The sequence below is a fragment of the Macadamia integrifolia genome, chromosome 5 (genome assembly GCF_013358625.1).
Source record: "Macadamia integrifolia cultivar HAES 741 chromosome 5, SCU_Mint_v3, whole genome shotgun sequence".
Classification (NCBI taxonomy): Eukaryota; Viridiplantae; Streptophyta; class Magnoliopsida; order Proteales; family Proteaceae; genus Macadamia; species Macadamia integrifolia.
In genome coordinates, this window is record NC_056561.1 from 22,006,832 (window position 1) to 22,032,488 (window position 25,657).

A 25,657-nucleotide genomic window follows, 5' to 3' on the forward strand; every position below is an offset into this window, starting at 1 on the left:
GTTCCAATTCCAGCTGCGGAATGTACATGGCCTATTATATACTATAGCTAACACTTTGAGGCATGTGTACCTTGTGTCACTATTAGGCTATTTTATTAAACTGTTATTTTACACGAATTAACCAACGGTTCCTTAGGACCTCTCAATGCGGGAAACACATTAAGGATCTAGACTATCTTCCCAAACGGGGATCCTGATGGCTTTAACAGTCACAAACCTGTGTGTGTGTGTGTGTGAGAGAGAGAGAGAGAGAGAGAGAGAGAATAATGACTGTGTACTTAGAATACCACTGCAAGTGCAAGGTGGTTTTCTCCATAATTGAGAGAGAGAGAGAGAAAGACAGAGAGAAAAGAAGGCAGCTTTTGCTTTTTAAAGCAAGGTCTTTTGATTTGTTCATGGGACAGACTGTCTGCTGACTATTGAGACCGTGTGAGTGTATGCTTGTGGTGGTTGTGGAATCAATAAAGCAAAGCCAAAGCAAAGCAACCGAACCCCATATTGGAAGAAAGGAATTCATAAATAATTTCGGCAACAAAGATCTCACTAGGAGCTATTACATCACGAATCTCGAGCCCATCCCTCGAGATCCCCACATTTTTTAATTCCTAAAAAAGATGGTATTTGGGACTTTAATGAATGGCAAAATTCAGGGAATGTTGGATTCCCCACAGGTGGAGCAAACAAACTTAGACCAAACCAAACCCTACCACCTACCCTCCCTCTCTCTCTCTCTCTCTCTCTCTATTCTTCTTTCTCACAATCCAATAAAACTCAAGCACACGAACGTTAAACAGTGAATACCCATCTCTAATCTAATAGATTACTCACTGACCCACCAAAGAATTATGATATATATCTTATAGATTTTTTGGGATTTTAAAATTTGTTAATCCTTAGCTTACTTTGGGTTTTGAATCCTCATAGTAATAGAGCAAAATGCCACCCACCTTTTTTTATGCAAACGCATGATTGACACACTAGAATTTTCCATTTATCTCTTTTAAATATAACCAGCTTTGGTCTTCTACTGTTCTTGTTTTTGTTTATACTTTCTTGGCTTTTATATATTCTTTCCTTTACTCTGCTGAACCAGTGGTAGCCATGTTACCTCTCTTTGTTTCTCTCTCTCTACTGCCAAATACCAAACCTCTGGTTCTCTTTCTTGGGTCTCTCTGACAGTAGATTTGAGTGGATTTTCTGGCATGGGAAGCTCGAGGAGCTCTACGAGTGGGATTGTCATGTAAACTTCACCTAAAACTTAAGTAGAAAATTCTGTTTTCTGGGTCTCTGTTTTTGAGAACTCTAATTCAATGGAACCAAGTAGAAGAAATTTTGTTATCTGTTTTGTGGTTTTATTCTGGTTTTGGAATCCTGCAAGTTGTTTACTCTCTCCCAAAGGTGTCAACTTTGAAGGTAATTTGAATTCTTTCCCCTGTTTTCTTAGTCCCTACAGCATGCTTGTGTTCTCATATCTTCAGAAAAATGGGAAATGAAGAATCATTTGATGAGGCTTCTTCATATAATTTTTTTGCCACTGTAGTTCAAGCTTTGATGGATATAAAAGCTTCCTTGGAGGACCCTCATGGTGTTCTAGATGATTGGGATGGAGATTCTGTGGATCCATGTAGTTGGACTATGGTCACTTGTTCCCCTGAAAGTCTGGTCATTGCACTGTAAGTACTATTGCAGAAAATTAGATTTGCTTGTGAATGATAAAAGACAAAATAAGATAATTACACTTGAAAGAGTCCTATTTAATTAAGTTTATTTTTTATTTTTATTTTAGGATGTATTTAGGAGAATCAGAAAAAGAGTTTCCATGAGAAAGAAAATAGATGCAGGAGAGTTGTTGAAGTTGTTGTATGGTCTTGTTGCAGGGGAACTCCAAGTCAAAACTTATCTGGGACTCTTTCTTCAAGTATAGGGAACTTGACTAATCTCCAGAAAGTGTAAGAATCCATATACAAAACACAAAAAACACAAACACTTATAGTGAACAACTGTTCTCTGTTTATGCATGCTTTTAATTGTGGGTTCTTCTGCAGGCTTTTACAGAACAATAACATTTCAGGACCAATCCCAGCAGAGCTTGGAAGGCTTTCACAGCTTCAGACACTTGATCTTTCAAATAATATCTTCTCTGGTGAAATTCCATCTTCCTTAAGCCGCCTGAAAAAGCTCCAATACCTGTAAGTAAGAAAAGTGGTGAGCTGCAAAACATCATTTTTCCTAATTTTGTAACTTTTGATTTCTATCTGATCAACAAATTGTATTTTGATATATTCTTGTGTGAATCTGATCATGAGTTTTTGAATTGGACAGGAGGCTTAACAATAACAGTCTTTCTGGACCATTGCCTATGTCTTTGGCTAACATGAGCCAGCTTGCCTTTCTGTAATGTCTTGACTCACGGCATCTTCATCTCTCCCTCTCCCCATCTAATGGAATTTGTACCTGAATTAATTTTTTTTTTTTTTGGCTTACAGGGACTTGTCTTATAATAATCTTAGCGGTCCAGTGCCTGAGTTTCTTGCAAGAACATTCAAGTAAGCCAAACTAATTCACTCTTAGTTCTTTCATTTTCTCCCTTTTCATTCTGTTCTGTTACCTTTGGATGCAAAAATTGTCTTAATTCTGTATTATTTCTTTCTTTGATACAGCATCGTGGGAAACCCGATAATCTGCTCAACAGACTTGGAGAAAGATTGCTATGGGACAGCGCCAATGTCACTTAACTTCGGTTCCAATGGTTCACAGAGTATGGAAATTTAAATTGCTGCCATATTGATTATTTTCTTAAATGTATTCCCACCATTTCTATTAAACTTGACACCATCATTGATCGATACTTTTTCTTATGTTGCCTGGTGACCATATATTAACATAGCTTTTGTAAAGTTTCCATCCCGAAAGTTTGAACTGATAGGTGGAGGGACTCCCAGGTGTGTAAGGGAGGCTGTAGGCTAATTAGTAGCTAGTGAGACTAAACTCCCAACAATTTTCAATATTCAACTCACCCTTGATGATACCTTTTCTTCTTAAAGTTCTGTTACTTCCTTTCTTTTAGATAGACTCATTAGTTTTCACTTGTACCCAGGTGGGGGAAAATGCTATGATGTGGTCTCCCTTGCTTTTTCAATAATTGAACTCCTCTGTTTGTGAACAAAGTTTCTTCTGGTGCTGTTTTTCTAAGTTCCAAAGGATATAGCTGTGTTCCATCCCATTATCCTTCCTGTGTCTTGATGATTCTATAGTCGCATACTGACATCTACTTCTTATGTTTCTCAAGGTGCTCAATCTTTAGAGAGGCCAAAAAGTCAGAAGGTGGCCGTTGCTTTTGGGTCGAGCCTGGGCTGCATCTGTCTTCTCATCCTTGCATTTGGACTTTTTCTTTGGTGGAGGCAAAGACATAATCAGCAGATATTCTTAGATGTCAATGGTTTGTAGATTAAAATTTGAACAGTAGTTTGTAAACCATCTGAGCTTATTACTCATTCTAACACCGATCCATTCAAAATTTCAGACCAACACCATGAAGAAGTTTGCCTTGGAAACTTGAAGAGATTCCAATTCAGGGAACTTCAAAATGCAACAGACAACTTCAGCAGCAAAAACATTCTTGGTAAGGGGGGTTTTGGTAATGTCTACAAAGGGCATCTCCAAGATGGGACTGTTGTGGCTGTAAAGAGACTCAAAGATGCAAATGCAATTGGAGGGGAAATCCAATTTCAGACTGAAGTTGAGATGATCAGCTTAGCAGTGCACCGGAATCTCCTCAGGCTATGTGGGTTTTGTATGACTGCAACAGAGAAACTTCTTGTTTATCCTTACATGTCCAATGGAAGTGTTGCTTCCCGTCTTAAAGGTAAAATAATATCGACATTAATCAAGATATAACATGTGTTATAATTTCCAATCTTAATTTTATTTGGAACATTCTCGGTACTGAAATATATTATTTTTCCTCCTACAGCAAAACCAGCCTTGGATTGGGGTACTAGGAAGAGAATTGCATTGGGAGCTGCAAGGGGCCTATTGTATCTTCATGAGCAGTGTGATCCTAAAATAATTCATAGGGATGTGAAAGCTGCCAACATATTGCTTGATGATTACTGTGAGGCAGTTGTAGGAGACTTTGGGTTGGCAAAACTTCTAGATCACAGAGATTCACACGTGACAACGGCTGTGAGGGGCACTGTGGGACACATTGCTCCTGAATATCTCTCCACAGGCCAGTCCTCAGAGAAGACAGATGTGTTTGGGTTTGGGATCTTACTACTTGAATTAATCACAGGTCAGAGAGCTCTAGAATTTGGCAAGGCAGCAAATCAGAAAGGAGCTATGCTTGAATGGGTAAGCATAATGATAGTGATTGCATACAGATACAGGATTTGTACCTACCTAGGTGTATAACTACATAACTTGGTATCATTTTTGGTCATGATTGCAGGTAAAGAAACTTCACCAAGAGAAGAAGCTTGATACGCTTGTTGACAAGGATCTGAAGAACAACTATGACAGAATTGAACTCGAGGAGATGGTTCAAGTAGCTCTCTTGTCCACCCAGTACATTCCAGGACATAGACCTAAGATGTCTGAAGTTGTTCGAATGCTTGAAGGTGATGGGCTTGCGGAGAGATGGGAAGCTTCTCAGAGAGTTGAAACAACCAAGTGCAGAGCTCATGAATTCTCCTCATCAGAGCGGTATTCTGATCTCACCGATGACTCTTCATTACTTGTCCAAGCAATGGAGCTCTCAGGACCTAGGTGAATTTCAATTACTTTTCAAACAGGGATAATTTTTAATAAAATATAAAATAGAATAGATCGGCGGCTATAGATTTCACCCAAAAAAAAAAAAAAAAAATCCAATTTCCATTGAAAGAGTTTGTTGTATAGTAGTGGTATATCAAAGGTTGTGACATTAATTCCTGGCTGTACATAATCTGAGTTGAGGAACTAACATTATTTAGATTTGAGTGTTTCTGTTCTTGTTCTCCCAGTTAAGTAAAGAATCTTTGTGGGGATGTCCAAACAGTCATTAAGGTTTGTAAAAAATAATGCTATTGACGAGGGTTTTGTTTGTTTCCTGTAAAATTTAAAGCAAAGATATAATAGGACTTGTTTCTATTCAAGGAAGTTAGGACTTTACCATTATTACAAACATGTACCAATGTATGTTGTTCCATTATGATTCTAATTTCCTATTCAAAGATTCTTGTTGGCCTTCTATGCAAAAGCATAAAAATGATTTTGCCCACCCAAAAATGGAAGGCACTGAAGAGCTTATTAGTACAATGCAAAATAAAAGATTGGTGAGGAGAGTTTGAATCTGATTCTGATACCAGTAAAACTAGAAACAAAAAGAATTCTAAGTTGTACATTTCACACACACAACTTTTGACTTTATTGCATTTAGTGGAACAAGAAATGAACTTGGAGCCTGGCTTTCTTTCATATAAAGTTGTAAGACTCAGCTGTGACTAGAATTTTAGGCTACTTTCCTCTTATGTAAACCTCTGTCTACCTTATCTATTCCAATAATCAAACTGACTACAAACTTTGGAATAGCCATGCCATAAGCAGGAAGAAGGTACTTGATGGTTCTCATTTATGCTTTTAAAAGTTTAAAATTCATGAAGGGTCTTCGAATAGATATTTAGATTGATAGTTGGCTTCCATCTTGTACATGGTGTGGTTCCCATTAAATGGTAATTGTATGCCTTTATTGGTTTCATTGTCTACCGGGGAGACAGGATTCTTAAGCATGCTTAAGGCGCCGTGTCAATCAGTCTTTAAAAATGGGCGGTGGTTTGTCGAGAAGAGAGCCACAAAAATAGGGCGATGTAATCATTCAGAGGGTGGTGATTCCTGAAAAAAAAAAGAAGGGAATGAGGATTGTCAGTTTTACCATTTGAATTAGCAGAGAATACCTTAATTAAACTAAATCAAAAATCATTTTAATATCTCAATTAAACTAAAACAAAAAACCATGACTTGGGCTCTTACTTGCAATGTGACTAGTTTTAAAGCCTATGGATTGCTAGGTCCCTTGCTTCTGATGTAACCATAAGTAATTTGAAGGCCTTTCCCTGTGATCCCCTCATTTTGCCACGAGGACAGATGATATTGGACAAATAGGAAATGAACGATTTGCCACATGTCCATACATGTGTATTTAATTTGAAAGTTGGTGCGCAAGCAATGGATGGACCTTACCTAGGCTCTACCTGTTGTATAAAGTTTGGGCCCCAACTGAACTACCATGTGACAAATATTAAAATCACCTAAGCAGGCCTTCCCATGTTGGCCAAGAGGGCCTCAAGAATTGTTTTGTGGTACCCAATTCCTGTTCCTTTAAATGCAGGGTCTTCCCATATTATCTGTGGCTAGGTGCAGAAACAATCGAAATGGCACAGAAGTTCCTAACCTGAACTCTAACCAATATATATTCCACATCCATTGATTCAAAAGAAATAGCCACTTTTGTCCAGCATCAGATGTATTCACCCTTTTCATGTTCTAATTACAGGGTTATTAGATTATAACACATATCATGAGAGCTTAATGCAACCCCTGCATGTGTAGACTCAAAATACATCTCTCCTCTTGATGAAAACTCCCAGTTCAACCTTGAAAACAAGAGTAAAAGTACATACAAGCATTGTTATTGAGCATTGTGATATCTGACCTTGTAAGATTATGATTCAAAATATTCATTTTATCTTTCCGCCACACTCGTGGGCATTGAATCAATTCTTTCCCTATTCTTGATTCAACCATGGCATCAACTACGTCTCCTGTGAAGATGTGAACCCTCAATGTCTTCAGAACAGGTTTAATGGTGAGTAGAAACTTTCATTTTGAAATTGGTTCAGGAAGCAGTCGGCTCCTTCTTGTACTTCAAAAAATTCTGTGAAAGGTTCCATATTGGCATCTACATCGGTATCTGCCTGTAGCAGTTAAATGAATTCTAGCATCATTTTCAGGTCTTCTCCTCTCCTAAACCAGCAACATTTAGGTAAAAGACAACTCACCCAAATCACAAGTTCTTTCAAGTTAGCGGAGTTCTGACCAAGCAAAGTGTTGCTGGGACCACATCTAGATAGTGGAATTTCAGCTCATTCAATTCCAGTATCATAAGATGATAGTAATTAGGAATATTGAAGCTTCCTTAGTAAAAGAGCCACAGCAAAAAAAACGGCAAGAAGACATGCAAGAAAAATGTAAGAGAAATTATAGTCATCAAATCATCTTAAGAGAAATTATAGTCATCAAATCATCTTACCTTTTTTAGAAAATTCCATATTCAAATCAAGCTTCTCTAAACCAACAAGACATCCAAGAACCTTGATGGGAGTCCAAGTTCATGTAAAAAAGAAAACCTAAAATGATGCAGAAAGGAATTGTAAGAATAGCAAGAATCACACCTTGGACCCTTTTCGGGGTCGGAGCCTTCAGTTCCCCCTCTTCTTGGGTTGAGCATCCCTCTCTTCTTTTCAACGGGTATTGTCTTCCTTACTCTTCTTTTCTTATCTCTCACCAGTTCTGGCGGTGATGCGTTCATTTTTCTTGATGACTAAGGGGAATAGGGGATGTGCAAAGGTGTTAGGCACTCATCTAATTTGGTAAATTCAGTCTATCTATTAGATGCTCAGATTTTAAATATTTTCTTCTAAATTTAACTTAGTCTTAAGCTAGGGGTGCAATAGGGCAGGTTGGGCTAGGGTTTTAAGCTAGGGGTGCAATAGGGCAGGTTGGGCTGGGTTTCTTAAAACCCTAGCCCAACCTTAAGTCCCCTTAATTGGGCACAAATCCATCCTGACCCTGACTCAAGGCCTCAAAACTTCAACCATGGCCCTACCCTTTAGGGTTCAACTCAATCCTTACCCACCCTTATTAGTCTTGATTTTTCAAGGACGGGCCGGGATGACCTTGAACCTGACCTTGGTTTGCCATAAAAGGCTGGATATATCCTGACCTTGCAAAATATGAAATAATTTGAAAATAAAAAATATTTATAATAAAGAGGAGATAAAAATACAAAGTTACAAATTACTTGTCATGAGAAGAACATCCTAAAGCAAACATTCAAACAATACAAATAACTCTAACTATTATGGTAAACAAAGATGAGATCATTATAAGAAAGTAAATAATCAAAAAAATTTCAATTATTTGTCACGATAAACAAAGAGATCATCATAATAAGGCAAACAATCTGAAGATCTCAAAACCCTTGTCATATTAAACAAAGAGGAGAACATCCTAAGAAAAACAAAAAATCCAAAGAACGTAGAGAGCCAGAGAACTTCTGTGATTCTTTAAAGACGCAGAGAGCAAGATATCTTTTTTTTTTTTTTTTTTTTTTTTTTCCTTTGTAAAAAAAACAAGAGAGATCGGTGAGAAGATATATTAGAAGTTTTGAGGTGTTAGTGACTCAATGTCAAACAAATAAAATTATGTTAAATTCAGGGTTAACATTAGGGTCACAACCAGGGTCAACATCAGGGGCAAAAATCAGGGCCTGGCAGGGCCAAAACCAATGCCAAAAGACAGGGTAAAACAATTAGGGCCGGGTTCAGGGCGGGCTGGGTGGACTGAAGACATCAAGCCTTACCCGCCCTGACCCTGACCCTGACTCAGGGTTAGAAATTTCAGGGTCGAGCCGGCCCTCAGGGCCAAAATTTTTGGGTCGGTACTTGTTTAGGATCAGGGCAGGCCAAGGGCGGGTTCAGGCCGTCAAGGCCAAACTTGCACCCCTATCTTAAACCAAATGAAGTTCTGGCTTGAGGAATTAGATCTGGGGTGTGTGATTGGGAATGATTCCATTCTATGTACCAGGTTCAGATGCTGAGGAATAATCCATCTAAAGCAAATGAAGAATATTCTAGGGCAACTGTGGAAGGAAAAGATCATGTCCTATATATTTTTTAGAAGAAGTACAGTCAGTTGAACGTCTTTGTGGTAGTACCAACGTTCTCTTAGCAATAGTTACAAAATGAGAAACCGGTTCCGAGTTTGAGACAACCTTACATTCGATATCCACCTTGTTATAGACATTCAAAAGTCGTCCTGCCACACTTAGAGACCAAAAAGAATTATCTAATCCAAAAGTTAAATGTTATAGTATCTCCAAATTGATCCAAACCTCCATCATGGACCATGCATACTCTGCCTCAAAAGGAGAGCTCTGGAGCAGCCTTCAGTGGAATCTCCTGTCATTAAATAGCCAGTTATTAGTGATTCTAATTTCCCATGTTGAATTATACCGACAACCCAGATTGTGATTGTGTTTTCTAAATTGGTCATCACTACGCACACCATTACATCCTTATAGTGGTAGTTATCAATTACCCGATTTGCAGAGTGAATATTCTGGTCCTGATGTTGATATGGCAGTGCCACATCAAAGGTCATTAACTGTTTATTGTAATACCAATGAATCCATTTGAGAGCTGGGTTAAGGATTTTATGTGGGCTTCGCTTCTCATTCCTGAAAAGGATGTTGTTTCTATGTGACCAGATATAGTAACAAATTATAATAAACACCGAAAAAAAAATACTGACGATTCTGAAGTAGAATAATTGTAGACTTAAAGAAATGCATAAACAAGTTTTGAAAGGAAGAAGCTCTGAGTGCATGAGTGTGCAGTCCCAGTGGACTAGCAGCCCATATACATTTGGTAAAGCCACGAGAGAAAAAGGTGCCAAACAGATTCCTGTTCAGAATTGCACAAAGCACATGTGTTCTTCATGGGCACCCTTTTTCTTGTCTTTTTCTTATCTTATCCTTTGTCGGGAGCCCACCGTGAAAAATCCTCAAGAAGATCTTGTCCTACATAATACAACCTAAAGAGATGAAATCTGGGGGTGTAACATAGGGAACAATTCCATCTTATGTACGAGATTCAAATGTTGAGGAATAATCCATTTAAGCAAATAAAGAATGATCAAGGGTAGCTGTGGAAGGGAAACATCTTGCGCTACAAAGTCAAACCTAGAGAGATTAAAATCTGGAGTTGTGGCATAGGGAACAATGTCAAGAATAATCCATCTAAAGCAAATGAAAAATGATCGAGGGAGATTATGAAAGGGAAATTAAATGTTGTCTTACACAGTCAAACCTAGAGAGATTAAAATTTGGGTTGTGACATAAGGAGTGGTATCATCCTATGTACAAGATTTGGGGATTTATGGGAACAATTTTTCCATCATTCATCTGTTGTGAATATGGTGCTCTCCTGGTTTGTCCCAATATTTTGGTGCACCACTGAGGAAAACTGTGGACAGGACTGTAGACACCCAATTTTGTCACCCTCCCTGGGCTACGATGACATATGGATCTTGGATGCGACATTTCGCCTCCGATCAACAGAGCTGATAATTGACTAAGGAAACTATTCCCATAAGCATTCCATACTCATCCAAAATTCTCAAAAAACCCGCGCGAGAGAAAAGAAGGGTCCAATTATGACATTTCATATATGAAGGAATCCAGTCAAAGTGACTACACAGATGCGTAGTAGTCAGAATTACAATTTCAACGATATATAGTACGTCAAAATTAGGCTTTCGGATCTCTAGCAATCACTCCGGGAAATCGCACCTTGAGTGCCCAAACCCCGCCCATGTGAGCCTCGCATGCACATAGCTAAGCCCCGCGTGCACCCAACCAAGCCTAGCGTGCACATGGTCAAGCCCTGCATGCACCCAACCAAGCCCCGCGTGCACATGGACAAGCCCTGTGTGCACTCGACCAAGCCCCACGTGTACCCGACCAAGCCCCACGCATACCTGACCGAGTTTCAACACCCGTGTCTGAGCCCTAGTGCCCATGTCGAAGCCTTAGCACCCATGTCAAAGCCCCAGCACCACTGTTGGAGCCCCAGTACCATGCAGGAGCTCTAGCGCCCCTGCTGGAGCCTAATGCCCCTGCTGGAGCCCTAGTGCCCCTGCTGGAGTTCCAAGTTCCACTGTTAGTTAAAACGCGTTTTAAATGCGTTTGCGTTTTTTTGCCATTTAAAACGCGTTTTGCCATATGCCTTTATACAATGCGGAAAAAACCAGAAACGGCCGAATAAAACATTTAAAACACGTGTTGAACGCACGTTTAAAATACGTATGCGTTTTTTAAGGGCAAAATAGGAATTTGTCATACTAATTAGAAAAAAAAAACCCAAAACTAAAGAAAACGTAAAAAGCATTCGATAGGTTTTCTTCCCCAAATCCCAAATTCCCAAATCCATAATTCCACATCTCTGTGAGTCTGCTGCTCTCACGAATCACGATCTCATGGTCTCACGGAGTCACGGTCACCGTCTCACGGTCTCATAAATCACGATCTCACGGTCACCCAGATTCGAGTTTTCCACTTTTCCTCTGAACCCTTCTTCTCCGTTGGTCAATCGAAGAAAAATCAGAGAAAAGAAGAAGAAGAGGAGTAGACAACTGTAGTAGCAGGTCGTCGAAAGTCGAAACTCGGGCCATTGGGCATCGACAGCAACAGTAGCAGGTCGTCGGAACTCTACCGTCGAGTCGTCGACAGTAGCAGTAGCACGTCATCGGATCTCGGGCATCGACAATAGCTGATCAAAGGAAATTCAGGCGTCGATAGCAGCAATAGCAGGTCGTCAGAACTCGAGCATTGAGTCATCGACAATAGCAGTAACAGGTCGTCGGATCTCGGGCGTCGATAGTAGCCGATCGAAGGAAACCCTCTTCTTCTACCTCTTCCTCAGTCCTCAATCCTCACTCAGTCGACAATAGTGGGCAGTCTTCTTCTTCTTCTTCTTCTTCCTTCACATAGGTATAGTGTGATACGGATCACAAACCCAGGATGCTTTTGTGTTTACTTCTTGTCTATCATTGCTAGTATAACTCACTTGATGTTATGTAGGTTTTTATGTTTACTGTCCTATGGTTGGTTTTCTGTTTTATCTATTCTGAGTTGTAGAAGGAACCTTTGCCCTTAAAATTTAGTTGAACATTCCCTCATTTTTTTTTTAAATTTACTCATTTCTAACCAGACAGGGTTAGAAATGAGTAAATATGATTGCTGGCTCAGCTATCTCCATCCACCCAAAATTGACACTCTGGCCATAGATTTCCCATTCGTCATTAGATGACCACCTGATAAATTACATCATAAGAACAATAGGATTTCAACTTCCAGACAAGCAATGGAGCTTGAATAAAAGAAACAAAAAGGAATTAATAACAAGACATACCTCAAGAAGTAGCCGTGTTCGACAACAATCCCAAGCTTCTCACATGGAGAAAACCATGTTCCCAAACTCTCTCTACCTCTTCCGCTAACAATGAAGACTGTATTTTTATCATCCCCACAAAGTGTGTTTAGAATGGAGATAACCTGGTGACTCGGAGTCTTGTTTATGGAAGTTTGAGGCATGACGGTGCCATCATAGTCCAACAGTATGGCTCTGCTCTTAGCCATTGAGTATGTTGAAACAATGGCATCTATGGAAAGCTTTCTGAAATTAGGATCAAGGGCCACAACCCTGAAACCAAAATTCAGCCCAATTCCCCAACATTTTCTCCTGAAATGATCTTTACAACTTCTCTCCCTATCTTGCAAGAAGCTTCGTGCCCAATAAGCCACATCATGGGTACTTACATACCTGTAATGCTTCTCATGCCTTAGCTGTTGCTCAACATCGGGCATTGAAATAGCTACATTCCTTGCACCATGATTTTGATTGATGTTTCCAAACTATGAACAGTCGATATGAACATGACACATTTGTTCTATTTGTATATCTTTGGTATAATTTTTGATGCTTCTGACGTACTTTCAAGGTACTATAGTTTTGAACCCAACAGATTGAAATGTTGGCATTTTACATCCCTTTTTCTTTTCATTTACTAATCTATGAATTAATTTTTTCCGAAAGGAATTTACTCATCGTTCATTCATAATACATTAATTATTCTATTTGTTGAGATTGGAAAGGATGTTTGATTATATTATGTAAGTGTTTCAAAGTTGAGCTACATGAGCTTAAGAAAAATGGTGAGACCTAAGGATAAATTTCGGGAACATGTAGAGCAACGTGGTTTGGGTCGTTTCACATATAACTATTGTGGACTTAATTATTCTGGGAGTGTTTCACGAATGAAGGCTCATTTAGCTTGTCAATCTGGACATGATGTTCAAATTTGCACCCAAGTTCCTGAGCACATTCAAGCTGATGTCCTGGTAGAATTTAATTTGAGCAGATCTGCTAAGAAAAGGAGTGATTCTCTTGAAAGTGGAATGGGTTCCACAAGTAGCACACCTTCTATGCCTTAGGTTAGGAGTACACATAAACCCACAATGGTAGAGATGGCTACTAAGCAAGACAAGAAGTTATTGGACATGTTGGTAACTGATTTTTTTTTGTCAATAATAACATTTTCTTCAATGTTATTTAGACAAATTCTTTTATTGAGATGCTAAGGGGTGCATGTGCATATGGTACAAGTTATGTTGTACCTAGTTATAGCAATCTTTGGACCAGTTTGATTCATGGAAAAAAGCAGAAATCATGCAATATGTTAGCAACATAAAGGCGACATGGGGTATCACAGGTTGCACAATTATGTCCGATTCTTGGACTGACATAAAGAAGAGGTCGTGGGTTAATGTGATTGCTTACTCTCCTGGGGGTGCTGTGTTTTTTAAATGTATTGAGTGCGGTATAAATAGATTAACTTCAACATTCCTTTTCAATGAAATTTCTGATGTTATTGAAGAAGTTGGACCAAATAATGTTGTGCAATTTATTTCAGATAATGGTTCTAACTTTTGTTCTTGTGGTGAAATGTTGACTGAAAAATGGCGTCATATGTATAGAACAAATTGTGCTACTCATGGGATTAATCTGCTTTTGAAATATATTCACAAAAAAGTTAAATGGGTGAGGGAAGTTATAAAAGATGAAAAACTTGTAGTGGATTATATTCACAAGCACACAAGTATTGTAGCATTGATGAGAAAATTCACCAACAATAGAGATATCAAGCAGCCTTGCAAGACAAGGTTTGGTACTTATTTTTGATGCTGCAGTCTCTTATTGTTGTTGAGAATGAGTTGAGGCTTTTTGTTGCATCATCTGAGTGGAGAGCCTTTCAATTCAAAAGAGCTGAAATGACAGTGAAAACTATTGGGATAATTCAATCAGATACATTTTGGGAGGGGCAAAGGAAGTTGTTGCTTTCATGGAGCCACTTATTCGTATTATTTGCCTTGTTGATTCAGATGGTTCTACTACAGGTTACTTATATGAAGCAACAAAAAGGGCAAAAGAAACATTGAGGAAATTTGTGGAGAAGGATGGAGGGAAGTATTTAGCCATAATGGACTTGTTTCAATTTAGGTTAGAGAAGAACATTATTCATCATGTTCATGTCTTTGGTGTACTTTTGAATCCTTCTATTATATTTGGTGGTCAACTTGATATTGATGGAACTAAATTTATGAATGCAAAAGAATTTATTATGGACATCATGGTTCCTTTAGAAGATTGTGAGCAATTCATGCAAGAAGTCATTGATTATCGCATGAAAAGTCCATCGTTGTTCAATATGACAGGGTGGACAATGATGAAAATTAACCATCCAAGTAAGTGACTTAGTTAATTAGTTTATTATTGTATTTTTTTAATTAAATATAGCATTCTTATATTTGTTTACTTATGTTGATTTGTAGGGATTTGGTGGCAATTTGTTGGTAGTGCATTTCCTGTGCTTCAAAATATTGCTTGTAGAATCTTGAGTCAACCTTGTAGTTCCTCTCCTTGTGAGTGTAATTGGAGTGCTTGGGATGTAGCACGAATAAAGAAAAGAAATAGATTAGCCCCAGAGATGCTAGAAGATTTGGTGTACATCAGGATGAACTCTATGATGAGGGAGAACTATGAAAGCCAACTACATAAAGATTCAAGGCCTATTGATTTAAACAATCTTGGTGACTTACCTATAGTAGACTTTGAGCTTGAAATGGAGAGGCTTGAGCAGACGTACGAGGAACTCCAACCATCTGACACTGGAGCTGGTGAAGGATCTACTTCATATAGTTTAATGCCTCCTCATTGATCTTTTTTTTTTTTTTTTTTTTTTTTTTTTTTTTTTATCATTGATCTTTGGACCTGTTATAATGATACTGAGTTCTTTAGACATCTTGGATAATATGGAAGGATGAATTTTTTTTTTTAATATTTTGGACATGTCTTTTTTAATATGGTGTATTAAGTTTTAATTTGGAATTTACATTGGATGCTATATTTTGGATGATATATGCATGAATGTTTGATGTTGATGTAGTTTAGAACATTAGATGCAGGTATACAGGTAATAATATCTCAAATTACATGAGTATATTACCCTTTTTTTGGTTTCGTTTTTTTTGAAAACGACACGTTTAATACTCGTACTGTTCGTTTTCGTCCGTTTGACGTTTCCTTTTTTTTTTGACTACACCGTTGATCATTTTTATCTGTTTAAAACCCATACTGTACGTCTCTGTTTTTTTGCCGTTCCTGTTTTAACTAACAATGGTTCCAACACCTCTGCTGAAGCTCCTGTGCCCCTGCCAAAACCTCCGCTGCTCCCATAGACAATTAGAATCCCTCTTTCGACGATTGGTTTAGAGAAGGAATTCCCTCTTCACCCGCCTGTGTACCCTACACTACCCCGTTAGCGTACCCTACACCACGGCCTCCCATTGGTCCAAAAAAGAATCATTTTACATGATTGGTCTAAAAAAATTATCTTTCACCCCATTGGCTATAGAAAATTACCCTCCTCCCCATTGGTCCAAAATTTCTTACTTTCACCCCATTGTTTTAGAAAAATTACTTTTTACTACCATTGGTTAATGAATTTTCTCTCTCCTCCCTATTGGTCTAAAAATTCTATAAATACCCCCTCCCTTGGATTTTACACACCAACATACCCCACAATAACCCATAGTAGAGAAGCTTTGCCCTCTCGTCTCCCCTCCCCCTTTGACGTTTTTCAAGTTTTCGGATAGATCTTCATAAGATCCGAAGTGTTCTTCGAGCCTTCAAAACTCTTCAATCCTTGGCCTTCTTTGAGTAAGATTTTTGTGTAGAAAAAGTTTTTTCTTTGTCTCCCACCCCCCTTTTGAGGTTCTTCTAGTCTATGGAGAGATCTTCGAAAGATTCCTTTGAATCTTCGAAGTGTTCTTTGGGCCTTTGAAGTTCTTCAACCATTTAGGTTTCAGCCCATTCCTAGTGCAAGTTCTATTCAAGTGCCACCTTAGCCTAGCCCTCCCATAGCCTATCCCTAGCGAAAGCTCTGTCCCAGTGCCACTTCAGCCAAAACCCGAAAGTAGGCCATCCCTAGCGGAAGCTCTGTTCGAATACCACCTCAGTCTAAGCCCAGAAGTAGCATTTCCTAGCCAAAGCTCTATCTGAATTCAAAATCGAAAGTAACCGTTCCTAGTCGGAACTCTACCCAAATATTATCAGAGTTAGCAACTCTTAAGAAAGGAAGTTGGAGGTTAGGACCATTTTCCCTTGAGCCAGAAGAATCCACAAGGAAGTTCGTATTAGCATTAACCAGAGGTCCACCCCTCTTGACCTGAAATAGGGCCAAGCTCAAGTATAATTTCTCAATAGAATTAGCATAATGTAGACTTTATATAGACCTTATTTTAGTGTACATAGTCATTTAAATTCAGTCAATGTAAATATGTGTGATAACTTAGCCATGCATGCGAAATAGGAATAATTATGAAAAATGTTCGTTCTTAAACATCTAGTAGGAAGACCGATTGAACCAGGTAGATTGGGTGCCTAACACCTTCTCAACTCTACAACCTGACACTTATTCTAAATCTTTGGACCAGACCAACTTTTGGGCCCCCCGGGTCCTAGGCCCATAATCCTAGGTGGAGGCTCCAAACCCTTTTGTATGATCTCAATTTCCGTATTGGACCATCATCAAATCCTCGTCTCGAAGGATGAACTTTACACTCTTGTGAAATAGCCCTCCACGTATCTCAGAGCGGTGTGGGGCCCACAGGGTAAGCACATACGACACACCCCTCCCTCATGAAAGAGAAAGAGAGGAGAGAGGACGGAATCAATGTAAATCCTTTTTTCCCCTCAAAGGGGAGAAGAAAGATCTCATTTCCAGCCACTACCCTCACAGTGGCAACTCTACTGGGGAAAAATGTCAAGCTTCCGACACTAGATGCTACCGCTAAATGCAAAAATATTTTCCACCACATATGTTTGAAAATATGTTTGGCTAACCCTATGTTTATAATTGTACTCGCTAACCACATTATGCATCGTGCTCGAAGTGAATTCATTTGGCGAGGGACTCTCTATCATGTTCGCACCCTTGGGGAGGTCAGTGTATATCATGGAGAGTACTTTGAGAGCAAATGGTAGCCTCTTCCTGTATAAGGGTGTGGGGTATTGTTAAACAGCAGGATGTTCATAATTGTGCTAGTACCCTCGGGGAGGTCCGCCACCCCGTGGCCAGTTGCTTAACCTCGTCTGTAGTAATGAGTAATAGGCATGGAAGTCACCCCCTCGATCTCATACCCATGGGTATATCGAAAGGATCATGCTCCTCGCGTATATAGATCTTGTCAAGGAAAGCTTGTTGGTCCTATTGCATCCACTGCATGCTTGCATCATGTAGGAAATAGATGGAGAACGCTAGGAATGCCACAAGATGATCTGTAGAATTTGTTTGCGGTTTTGAAAAGGAATTCTCTAATGTTATATTCTAGTCATAAAGAAATGCTTTCCTAAGTGGGTTTAGGATAAAAGGTGTCCTTCCTCTTAGAAATGAAATATGGATGATTCGGCATATGCGATTCGGGCTGACTTCTGTCCAAACCCCGCAAAATACTGAATTATCTAAAAGACCCAAGGAAACTAGGAGGAAGGTCACCTAGTGGGACAAGATTAAGGAAAGCATGACTTTATTAGCAGAGAATGTATTGATAGGGGTATTCTGGTCAAGCCATTTTTGTGTATCTCCCACTTATGGCATTGAGTGGACTAGGGGCATCAACCCCTATCCACTCCCTACTATTAAGTGGACTAACTTTGGATGGATCATTGGTTGTTAATTTAGTGAATGTGTGAATAAGGGCTTGAGAATTCAAGAATCTTAAAATAAACCATTTTTGGTTCAGGCACAATTCCACACTTCAAGTATTCTCTGCGGTCCATTTGGACACGTCAGGGTATTCAGTTAACTCGATTAAGTCCAATGTCACCTCCGTTGTCTCTCTGAGATTGTCTACCACCAAGTCATTATGACCCAGTTCATATGGATCCCCACGACCTTGAATCACCTGAGTAAGCCTGGGTCCACCCCGTAGAGACTTTGCAGACAGAAATGGCCGAGGTCAAGAGAGGAATAGCTTAGATATTGCATGCACTCCAAAACCCTCCTAGGGCTGAACCACCACAAGCTACAGGACAGCTGGATCAGAACAGCCCTATGGGTCATCGTGGGAATTCTTCCTGAGTTGACTCAGGAGAACCAAAGTAAGTCAGGCCAATCGGTCAGAGAGGAGCTTCACCTACCCGTCCAAATGGTCAACAAGGGGTCTATTCTAGGGTCCCTCCTCTCAGGGTGGTGATTGAAGATGAGGAATAGGAGTTCACCGCACATGTTTGAATGGAGCCTCCAGAGACGGAGAAAGAAAGGAAACTCAAAGAGCAATTAGAGAAGTTGGAGAATATGATTCGAGCAGGAAAAGGCTCGAAAAGCCAAATAGTGGATTCTGATGAAATGAGTTTCTTTTTCTGGGTAAGGATTCCCTAGAAGTTCAAATGACAGACTGACAGATTCAATGAGTCAGGGGACCCTAAGGCTCATCTCAAAGTCTTCCTTAGCATCGCCAAGTCACAGAAACTTGTGAATAACTAGATGGGGCAAGCCTTCATGTTAACCCTATCAGAACCAGGACTAAGGTGGCTCACATAGTTGGAGTCATCCCAAACCCAGAATTGGATAATAGTGGTGAAAGCCTTCACCAAGCAGTACTCGTACAATACTGAAGTGAATGTGAAGCGACGAGAGCTTGAGACGTTGAGACAACATCCTAGAGAAGGATTCATCGCCTTCTTGATGAGATTTAGGGATAAGGCTGCCAAGATGGCAGACCGGCCTTTAGAAGCAGAGCAAGTGGAGATGTTGATTGAGAACTTATCAAAGCCTTATTATGATGTCCACTACTACCAACATCTACAAACTTTTGATGCCTTGATAGTGACCTGTACATGTATGGAAAATAGAATTCTAAGAGAGGCCCAATATCAAAGATCCTCCCAAGAGGCAGGAAAGAACACTAGAGTTAGACGTGGAAAGGGTTCTAAAACTAATGTGGTAGGCACGATCCAACAGTCAGTCTCACCTATCACCTCTTCACAACCATTTGTGATACAAGCAGATGCACCCTCCCAAAAAGCCCTCATCTAAGAAGACAGTTTTTTGATTTGGGAATTCCCGTGATAGCAGTGTATGAGAAGCTAAAGAAATAAGGATTGCTAGGGACAGTGGCTCCAAGAGTAATCAACAACCCTCCTTTAGCTTGGTATAGAGATTATGAGTATTGTGCCTACCACACTCAGAAGGGGCTCACCACTGAAAGGTGCATAGGCCTTTTACATGAAAAATAGGATTTCGTAGACAATGGGATCATTGAAGTCAAGGTTAAGAACCTCCCAATGTCAACACCAATCCACTTCCCGATCATGTGAACAATCTAGATGAAGAAGCCATAGAAAGTGATTCCACTCACCTTATTGTATCCAGAGCTTGGAGGAATCACATGAATGCACGTAAAAAAATTATGAGTCAAAGGGCCAGAATCATGAGGACTCCCAAAAGGAAAGAATCATCAAAAGAAGAATCAGAAGATTGGACTCCCACCATTCATTCCCACCATTCATCCTTCCTCATCAATAGAAGAATCCACCGTACCATATTTCCAACCTCTACCATGCTTCCCACCTTCACCGTATTACCAACCTCCACCATGTCATCAACCTTCACCACACCATCAAGAAGAAGGAATTTCCTCATCTTATCACCTCAAATCTTTATATCCTACCTCTCACATCACATCACCTTCATACCATCTCGCTTCATATCCCTCATCACCCTCATACCGGTGTACAATCCAAAAGAAGGATGGGTGGATAAGTACAATTGGAAGGATATGCTTGCACTACTAGACTCCCCAAAGATGACCTCATCAACAGGATCAGTGAATGCTTTAGGAGAAGGTTAGAAAGGTGAATCCACTTCTCTGATTCAGCCCACTATATCTTCAGAGGATAACCTGGAAAACATTAAAGAGGTCACAGATGATCTCCTCAGAGCAGTAATGGCATTGGTAGTAGGAGAAAAAATCAAAGAGTACACCTCCCTAATCCACATAGGGAGTGACACAAAGGATGATGACAAGGACAAGAGCGAAGATGAGAATGATGGAGATGACTCTAGCTCTCAAGTTGATGATGAGTACTGAGATTGGGATGACTAGCAGGGGCCTTGGCATAATGATGATGATGATGAATCAGGGTACTACTCACCTAAGGATCCAGGAGGATATTCTTTGTATGTAATTGGCAAATATGACCCAATGGTTGATCCCACAGATGCTATTCAGTCAGCACTCCCAATTCACATGGAAGGAGATAAGTAGGCATCTATCCAGAGGAACCATTGTACCATGAAGAAATAGCAGCAATTTTCTCAGAAGGAGAAGAAGGTCCTTTGCCACATCTCCTCATCCATTAAGCCACTGAACCACTGCTAAATTGGACTAGCATTGGAGAAGACTTCAATTTTACTCATGCTACCGAGTCAACCAACCTGAATACCACTGATAAAAGCATCAAGTCTGTCGTCAAGTCTATAGTTGAGTCTATTATTGAGTCTTCTATTTATGATTTCATGTCAGCCTCCCCTCTTAAGGAGAGCCCAGAGTATGTGTATGTCGAGTCTGTTACTCTTTCTTTCATGAATGAAATTTCTGATTCCGAGTATGACTTGCCTCCTTTTTTTGATGATGATCTTAATAAATATCAAGAGTTAATAAAATAACACAAACCAAAGAAAGCCTAACCCATCCGTGAGAATACCTGGGTTATTAATCTAGGAATCGACCAATGCCTTCGAGAGATAAATATTGATACCACCCTAGATAATGAAGAAGCAGAACAAATGATTAGTCTTTTGGAGGAGTTTGTTAAAGTCTTTGCTTGGTCTTATGAGGATATGCTTGGTATAGACCCCGCTATTGTGCAACATCGATTGTCGACCTACCCTGGGGTAAAATTAGTAGAGCAGAATCTTCGAAGAATGCGGCTAGAATGGAGTGAGAAGATCAGAGAAGAAGTTATGAAGCAGCGGAATGCAGGGTTTCTACAAGTGGTGAAGTACCCCCAATAGTTGGCCAATATAGTACCAGTGTCCAAGAAGGATGGCAAGGTATGGATGTGCGTAGACTTTTGAGATCTTAACAAGGTAAGCCCTAAAGATGACTTCCATTACCTCACATTGATGTATTGGTTGACAACATGGCAGGGCATGCCTTGTTATCATTTATGGATGGATTCTTGGGATATAACCAAGTGAGCATGGACCTAGAAGATTATGAGAAAACAACCTTCACCACTCCATGAGGAACCTATTGTTACAAGGTGATGCCTTTTGGGCTAAAGAATGCCAGGGCAACTTGTTAGAGAGCAGCTATGGCCATATTACATGACATGATGAACAAAGATGTGGAAGTCTATGTGGATGAAATGACAGTAAAGTCAAAAGATTGGCAAGGGCATATTCCCGCACTAAGGCGATTCTTTGAAAGGATCAAGAAGTATCAGTTGAAGTTGAACCCTCAGAAGTGTGTATTTGGGGCAACATCAAGAAAATTATTGGGGTTCTTGGTGAGTGAAAGAGACATTGAAGTCGACCTTATCAAGATCAAGGTAATTTATGAGGTTCCCACACCTCGGACGGAGAAGTAGATACGAGGATTTCTAGGTCACATCTAGTAGATCAGTAGGTTCATAGCTCAGTTGACTGCAATCTGTGAGCCAATTTTCAAATTTCTAAAGAAGGATCAACCCACGGAATGGAATGACCAATGCCAACAAGCTTTTGACAAGATTAAAGGATACATCATGAACCCACCAATATTGATACCACCGGTGGAAGGAGAACCACTTCTATTGTACTTATCAGTGGGAGAATATTTCATGGGCTCTTTGCTAGCACAAAAGGAGACAGAGAAGGGTGTAGAGCATGCCATATATTACCTCAGTAAGAAGTTCCTGGAGTATGAGACACGATACACATCTTAGGAAAGAACTTGTGCTGCATTGATTTGGACAACAAAAAGGCTGCGACACTACATGGTAACGTATCTAGTGCATTTGATCTTAAGAATGGATCCAATCAAGTACCTCTTCGAGAAACCAGCCCTGACAAGAAGGATGGCTCGGTGGCTACTTTTACTATCAGAGTTTGACATCACCTATGTTACTTAGAAGTCCATTAAGGGGCAAGCTATAGCTGATCATTTAGCTGCCCACCCCACAGAAGATGGAAGAGCCTTGGATGATGCCTTTCCCGATGAAGAGATCACAGTAATAGAGGGAGAAGACACAACTTTATTTGCCTTCATCATTCTGCCTCGACTTCCCCTGTGCCAATAATATTACTGAATATGAAGCTTGTGCATTAAGACTAGAAACAACCCTGACTATTGGAGTGAAAAGGATCAAGGTGTATGGAGATTTGTCCATTGTCATTTTTCAGACATAAGGAAAATGGAAGACCAGAGATGAAAATCTGAAGCCATATCAAGAACATTTGGAAGAAGTGATTGAACACTTTGAGAAGATCTCGTTCAAATACTTTCAGAGAGATAACAACAGGTTCGTTGATGCCCTCGTAATCTTGGCATCCATAGTAGAATGCAACCCTATGGCTAGAGTCCGACCATTATTGGTAGAACAAAGAAGCAGACCCATTATTAGAATTCAGTGAACTCTTTCGCCGTGGATGGTCAGTCTTGGTTTTCTCACATAGTGGATTTCATAAGAGAAAGGAAGTACCCGATTAAAGCCATTGAAAGAGAGAAGAAATTTCTGAGGAGATATGCCACCCAGTTTATTCTTCAAGAGGACTTGTTATACAAGAGGTCCTATGATGGAATATAATTGCTATATGTAGATGAAGAACAAGCTACAACCATCATGGAGGAAATTCATCAAGGCCTCTATGGACCCCATATGAATTCCAAGATGCTAGCTAAGAAGATCCTCAGGCTGGGATGCTATTGGAACCTAATGGAAGGAGATTGCGTGGAATTTGTCGAGAAATGCCACAAATGTCAGATAATTGCAAATATCATACGTATCCCACCAACAGAGTTGTATTCGCTCAGTTCTCCTTGGCCTTTCTCCACTTGGGGCATTGACATCATTGGGAAGGTCAACCCCAAAGCATCCAATGGTCATGAATTCATCTTGGTAGCCATTGATTATTTCACCAAGTGGGTAGAACCTTAATCTTATGCAGTACTCATATCTACTAAGGTGGCAAAATTCATACAAGAAAACATCATTTGCCGATATGGAGTGCCTTAAGAGTTGACATCAGGTTAGGGATCCCATTTCTAGGGCAAGATCGATAAGATTTGTACAAAGTTTGGTATCAGAAGGCACTGCTCTACCACTTACAGGCCATAGACAAATGAGACAATAGAAGCAGATAACAAGAACATTAAGGTAATCTTACAGAAAATGGTTAAAACATATAAGGATTGGGTAGACAAGTTACCACTTGCTTTGTGGGTATATCAGACCTCTGTATGATCCTCAACAGGGGTAACCCCTTTCTCTTTGGTGTATGGGGTTAAAGCAGTTATATCTGTGGAAATCCTAGTGCCATCCCGAAGGGTGCTTCTTGATATTTAGTTACCTGAAGAAGAATGTGTGAAGGCCAGGCACGATGAGCTCAACTTTCTCAATGAAAGGTGAATGAAGGCCATGGATAATTTGAAGAAATATCAGCTGAGAATGGCAAGGGCCTCAACAAGAATGTGAGGCTCCGTCACATAGAGGAGGGTGAACTTGTTCTTCGAGAGCAAAGAGCCCCAATTCATGATCCAAGAGGGATATTTAGGCCCAACTGAAGTGGCCCATTCACTATCAAAGAGATTCTACCAGGCAAATCTATGAAACTCATAGACCATAACGGTGAAGAAATACCTAGATTGGTCAATATGGATCAACTTAAGAAATTTTATATTTAATAGGGTGAATAGCTCGAACTATGTTAGACCTAATTCCTTTCAAGGGATACGTAGGCAACTTGACATGTGCAAGTGCGGTCTCAACCAACTCAAGGCAATAAATTGGTTCCTAAATTAATAATCAAGGTATCTTAAAAGATCATCATAGTTTGTGTCCCCCAAGAATCACCATTTGAACACATGACCATTAGGAATCTGTTATTCACTTGTAGTCCTTCAAATTCTTATCCAGGATTCTATCCTCCAAAAGTTACCACCCGGCACCAGTTTATCAAAGCCAGTTTTTTCCCCATCCGTGATCAGTCCAAAAAATAAAAAAAAAAAAAGAGGAGAGATTTTATTTGTGCCAAAGATAGGTTTTCATTCATAAGATGCCAAAATAAAATGATAAACAAACAAAGGGGAGGAAAAAAGGAAAAAAGAATATATATATATGTTTGTGTTTTACAGGAAATACAGGAACAAAACCCTATGGGGCAAAAGTGATCATCCGAGCCATGTTCAGCATCATCCTTATGGAAGGCCATAGAACTGAAGGGTCCTAATCTTAAACTTGCCAACCTCGTGCCTGGTCCTCAACCTGCCTCTGCAAATGGGCATTCTCCCGTCGGTAGGAGCTAACCTACCTCCTTAAGGCATCATTCTCCCTCTCCTAGGGGAACATAAAGAATGATCAAGAAAATAAGCAACCAAAGAGGAAAGAGATTAAGGACAGGAGAGTGCCATCTCAATCAAGACCTTGGACAAGTCCTGATGCATCCTCTTGAGTTTGGCATAGAGCACCGGAGACACCTGAGAACAAGCATGTCAATCAAAATATTCAACAATTAGTTAAACAAAAAGTGTTCCAAAATTCACACAGTCATATGGGATAAGAAGTCTGAGGGTGGCGTCTCAATCCACTCTGCACTCCAAGAGCTAAGGAATGCCCGGACATGTCGCACTGGGATAAGACCAGCCTAGGAAACCAGTGAAAGGGCTGATGGCCATCTGAAGAGGTCCCCTCACAACAATGGAAGACTCGACCTGAGATGAGGAGGCTGCACTTGCTCATGACCGAGTAGGAGGGAGAGCCACATGTTGTGCCCTCCACTGAAAGAACATCAATTAAAAAAAAGGGGAATTTGAAATATGGAAAAAAATGCTCAAGAGAGGAAATGTACGAGTGGACCCTTGGGACCAAATGGAGCGCAGACTGTCTCCTCCTCGAGAAAAGCCTCGTAATCTCTGTCCTAATCTAGGGGAGAGTCATCCCATACTCCTTCAGCCCATATCTCTATCTCACTCTCGGGAAGGCGCTCTGGATTAAGCATAGTCGATGGAGGATAA

General features: G+C 40.0%; 2 protein-coding genes and 1 long non-coding RNA gene across 3 annotated transcripts; 2 read left to right on the forward strand and 1 right to left on the reverse strand.

Annotated features, from left to right (window-relative positions):
- Window positions 1-865: 865 nt before the first annotated feature.
- On the forward strand, window positions 866-5,139 carry LOC122080047 (protein NSP-INTERACTING KINASE 1-like). The gene is made up of 11 exons (XM_042646914.1): window positions 866-1,413; window positions 1,541-1,673; window positions 1,878-1,949; window positions 2,046-2,189; window positions 2,323-2,394; window positions 2,487-2,546; window positions 2,661-2,758; window positions 3,290-3,439; window positions 3,524-3,865; window positions 3,974-4,353; window positions 4,451-5,139. The coding sequence occupies exons 1-11, from the start codon at window positions 1,311-1,313 to the stop codon at window positions 4,769-4,771; spliced, it is 1,875 nt and encodes a 624-aa protein (XP_042502848.1). The 5' UTR covers window positions 866-1,310; the 3' UTR covers window positions 4,772-5,139.
- Window positions 5,140-5,153: 14 nt separating this feature from the next.
- On the reverse strand, window positions 5,154-7,598 carry LOC122080048. The gene is made up of 4 exons (XR_006140592.1): window positions 7,431-7,598; window positions 7,038-7,173; window positions 6,692-6,953; window positions 5,154-5,871 (listed from the first exon to the last, which is right to left on the reverse strand). It is a non-coding gene; the product is annotated as an uncharacterized LOC122080048 (long non-coding RNA).
- Window positions 7,599-13,030: 5,432 nt separating this feature from the next.
- LOC122077957 lies at window positions 13,031-15,096 on the forward strand. The gene is made up of 4 exons (XM_042643841.1): window positions 13,031-13,219; window positions 13,521-14,041; window positions 14,184-14,623; window positions 14,711-15,096. The coding sequence occupies exons 1-4, from the start codon at window positions 13,031-13,033 to the stop codon at window positions 15,094-15,096; spliced, it is 1,536 nt and encodes a 511-aa protein (XP_042499775.1).
- Window positions 15,097-25,657: the final 10,561 nt, after the last annotated feature.

Excerpts from the sequence above, each read along its gene's own strand:
- LOC122080047 (XM_042646914.1), top strand. The coding sequence starts at position 1,311 with ATGGAACCAAGTAGAAGAAATTTTGTTATCTGTTTTGTGGTTTTATTC. Across the intron at positions 1,674-1,877 it reads GAAAGTCTGGTCATTGCACT|GGGAACTCCAAGTCAAAACT; the intron begins GTAAGTACTATT and ends GTCTTGTTGCAG. Across the intron at positions 2,190-2,322 it reads CTGAAAAAGCTCCAATACCT|GAGGCTTAACAATAACAGTC; the intron begins GTAAGTAAGAAA and ends TGAATTGGACAG.
- LOC122077957 (XM_042643841.1), top strand. The coding sequence starts at position 13,031 with ATGGTGAGACCTAAGGATAAATTTCGGGAACATGTAGAGCAACGTGGT. Across the intron at positions 13,220-13,520 it reads ACATTCAAGCTGATGTCCTG|TTTGATTCATGGAAAAAAGC; the intron begins GTAGAATTTAAT and ends TCTTTGGACCAG. Across the intron at positions 14,624-14,710 it reads GATGAAAATTAACCATCCAA|GGATTTGGTGGCAATTTGTT; the intron begins GTAAGTGACTTA and ends GTTGATTTGTAG.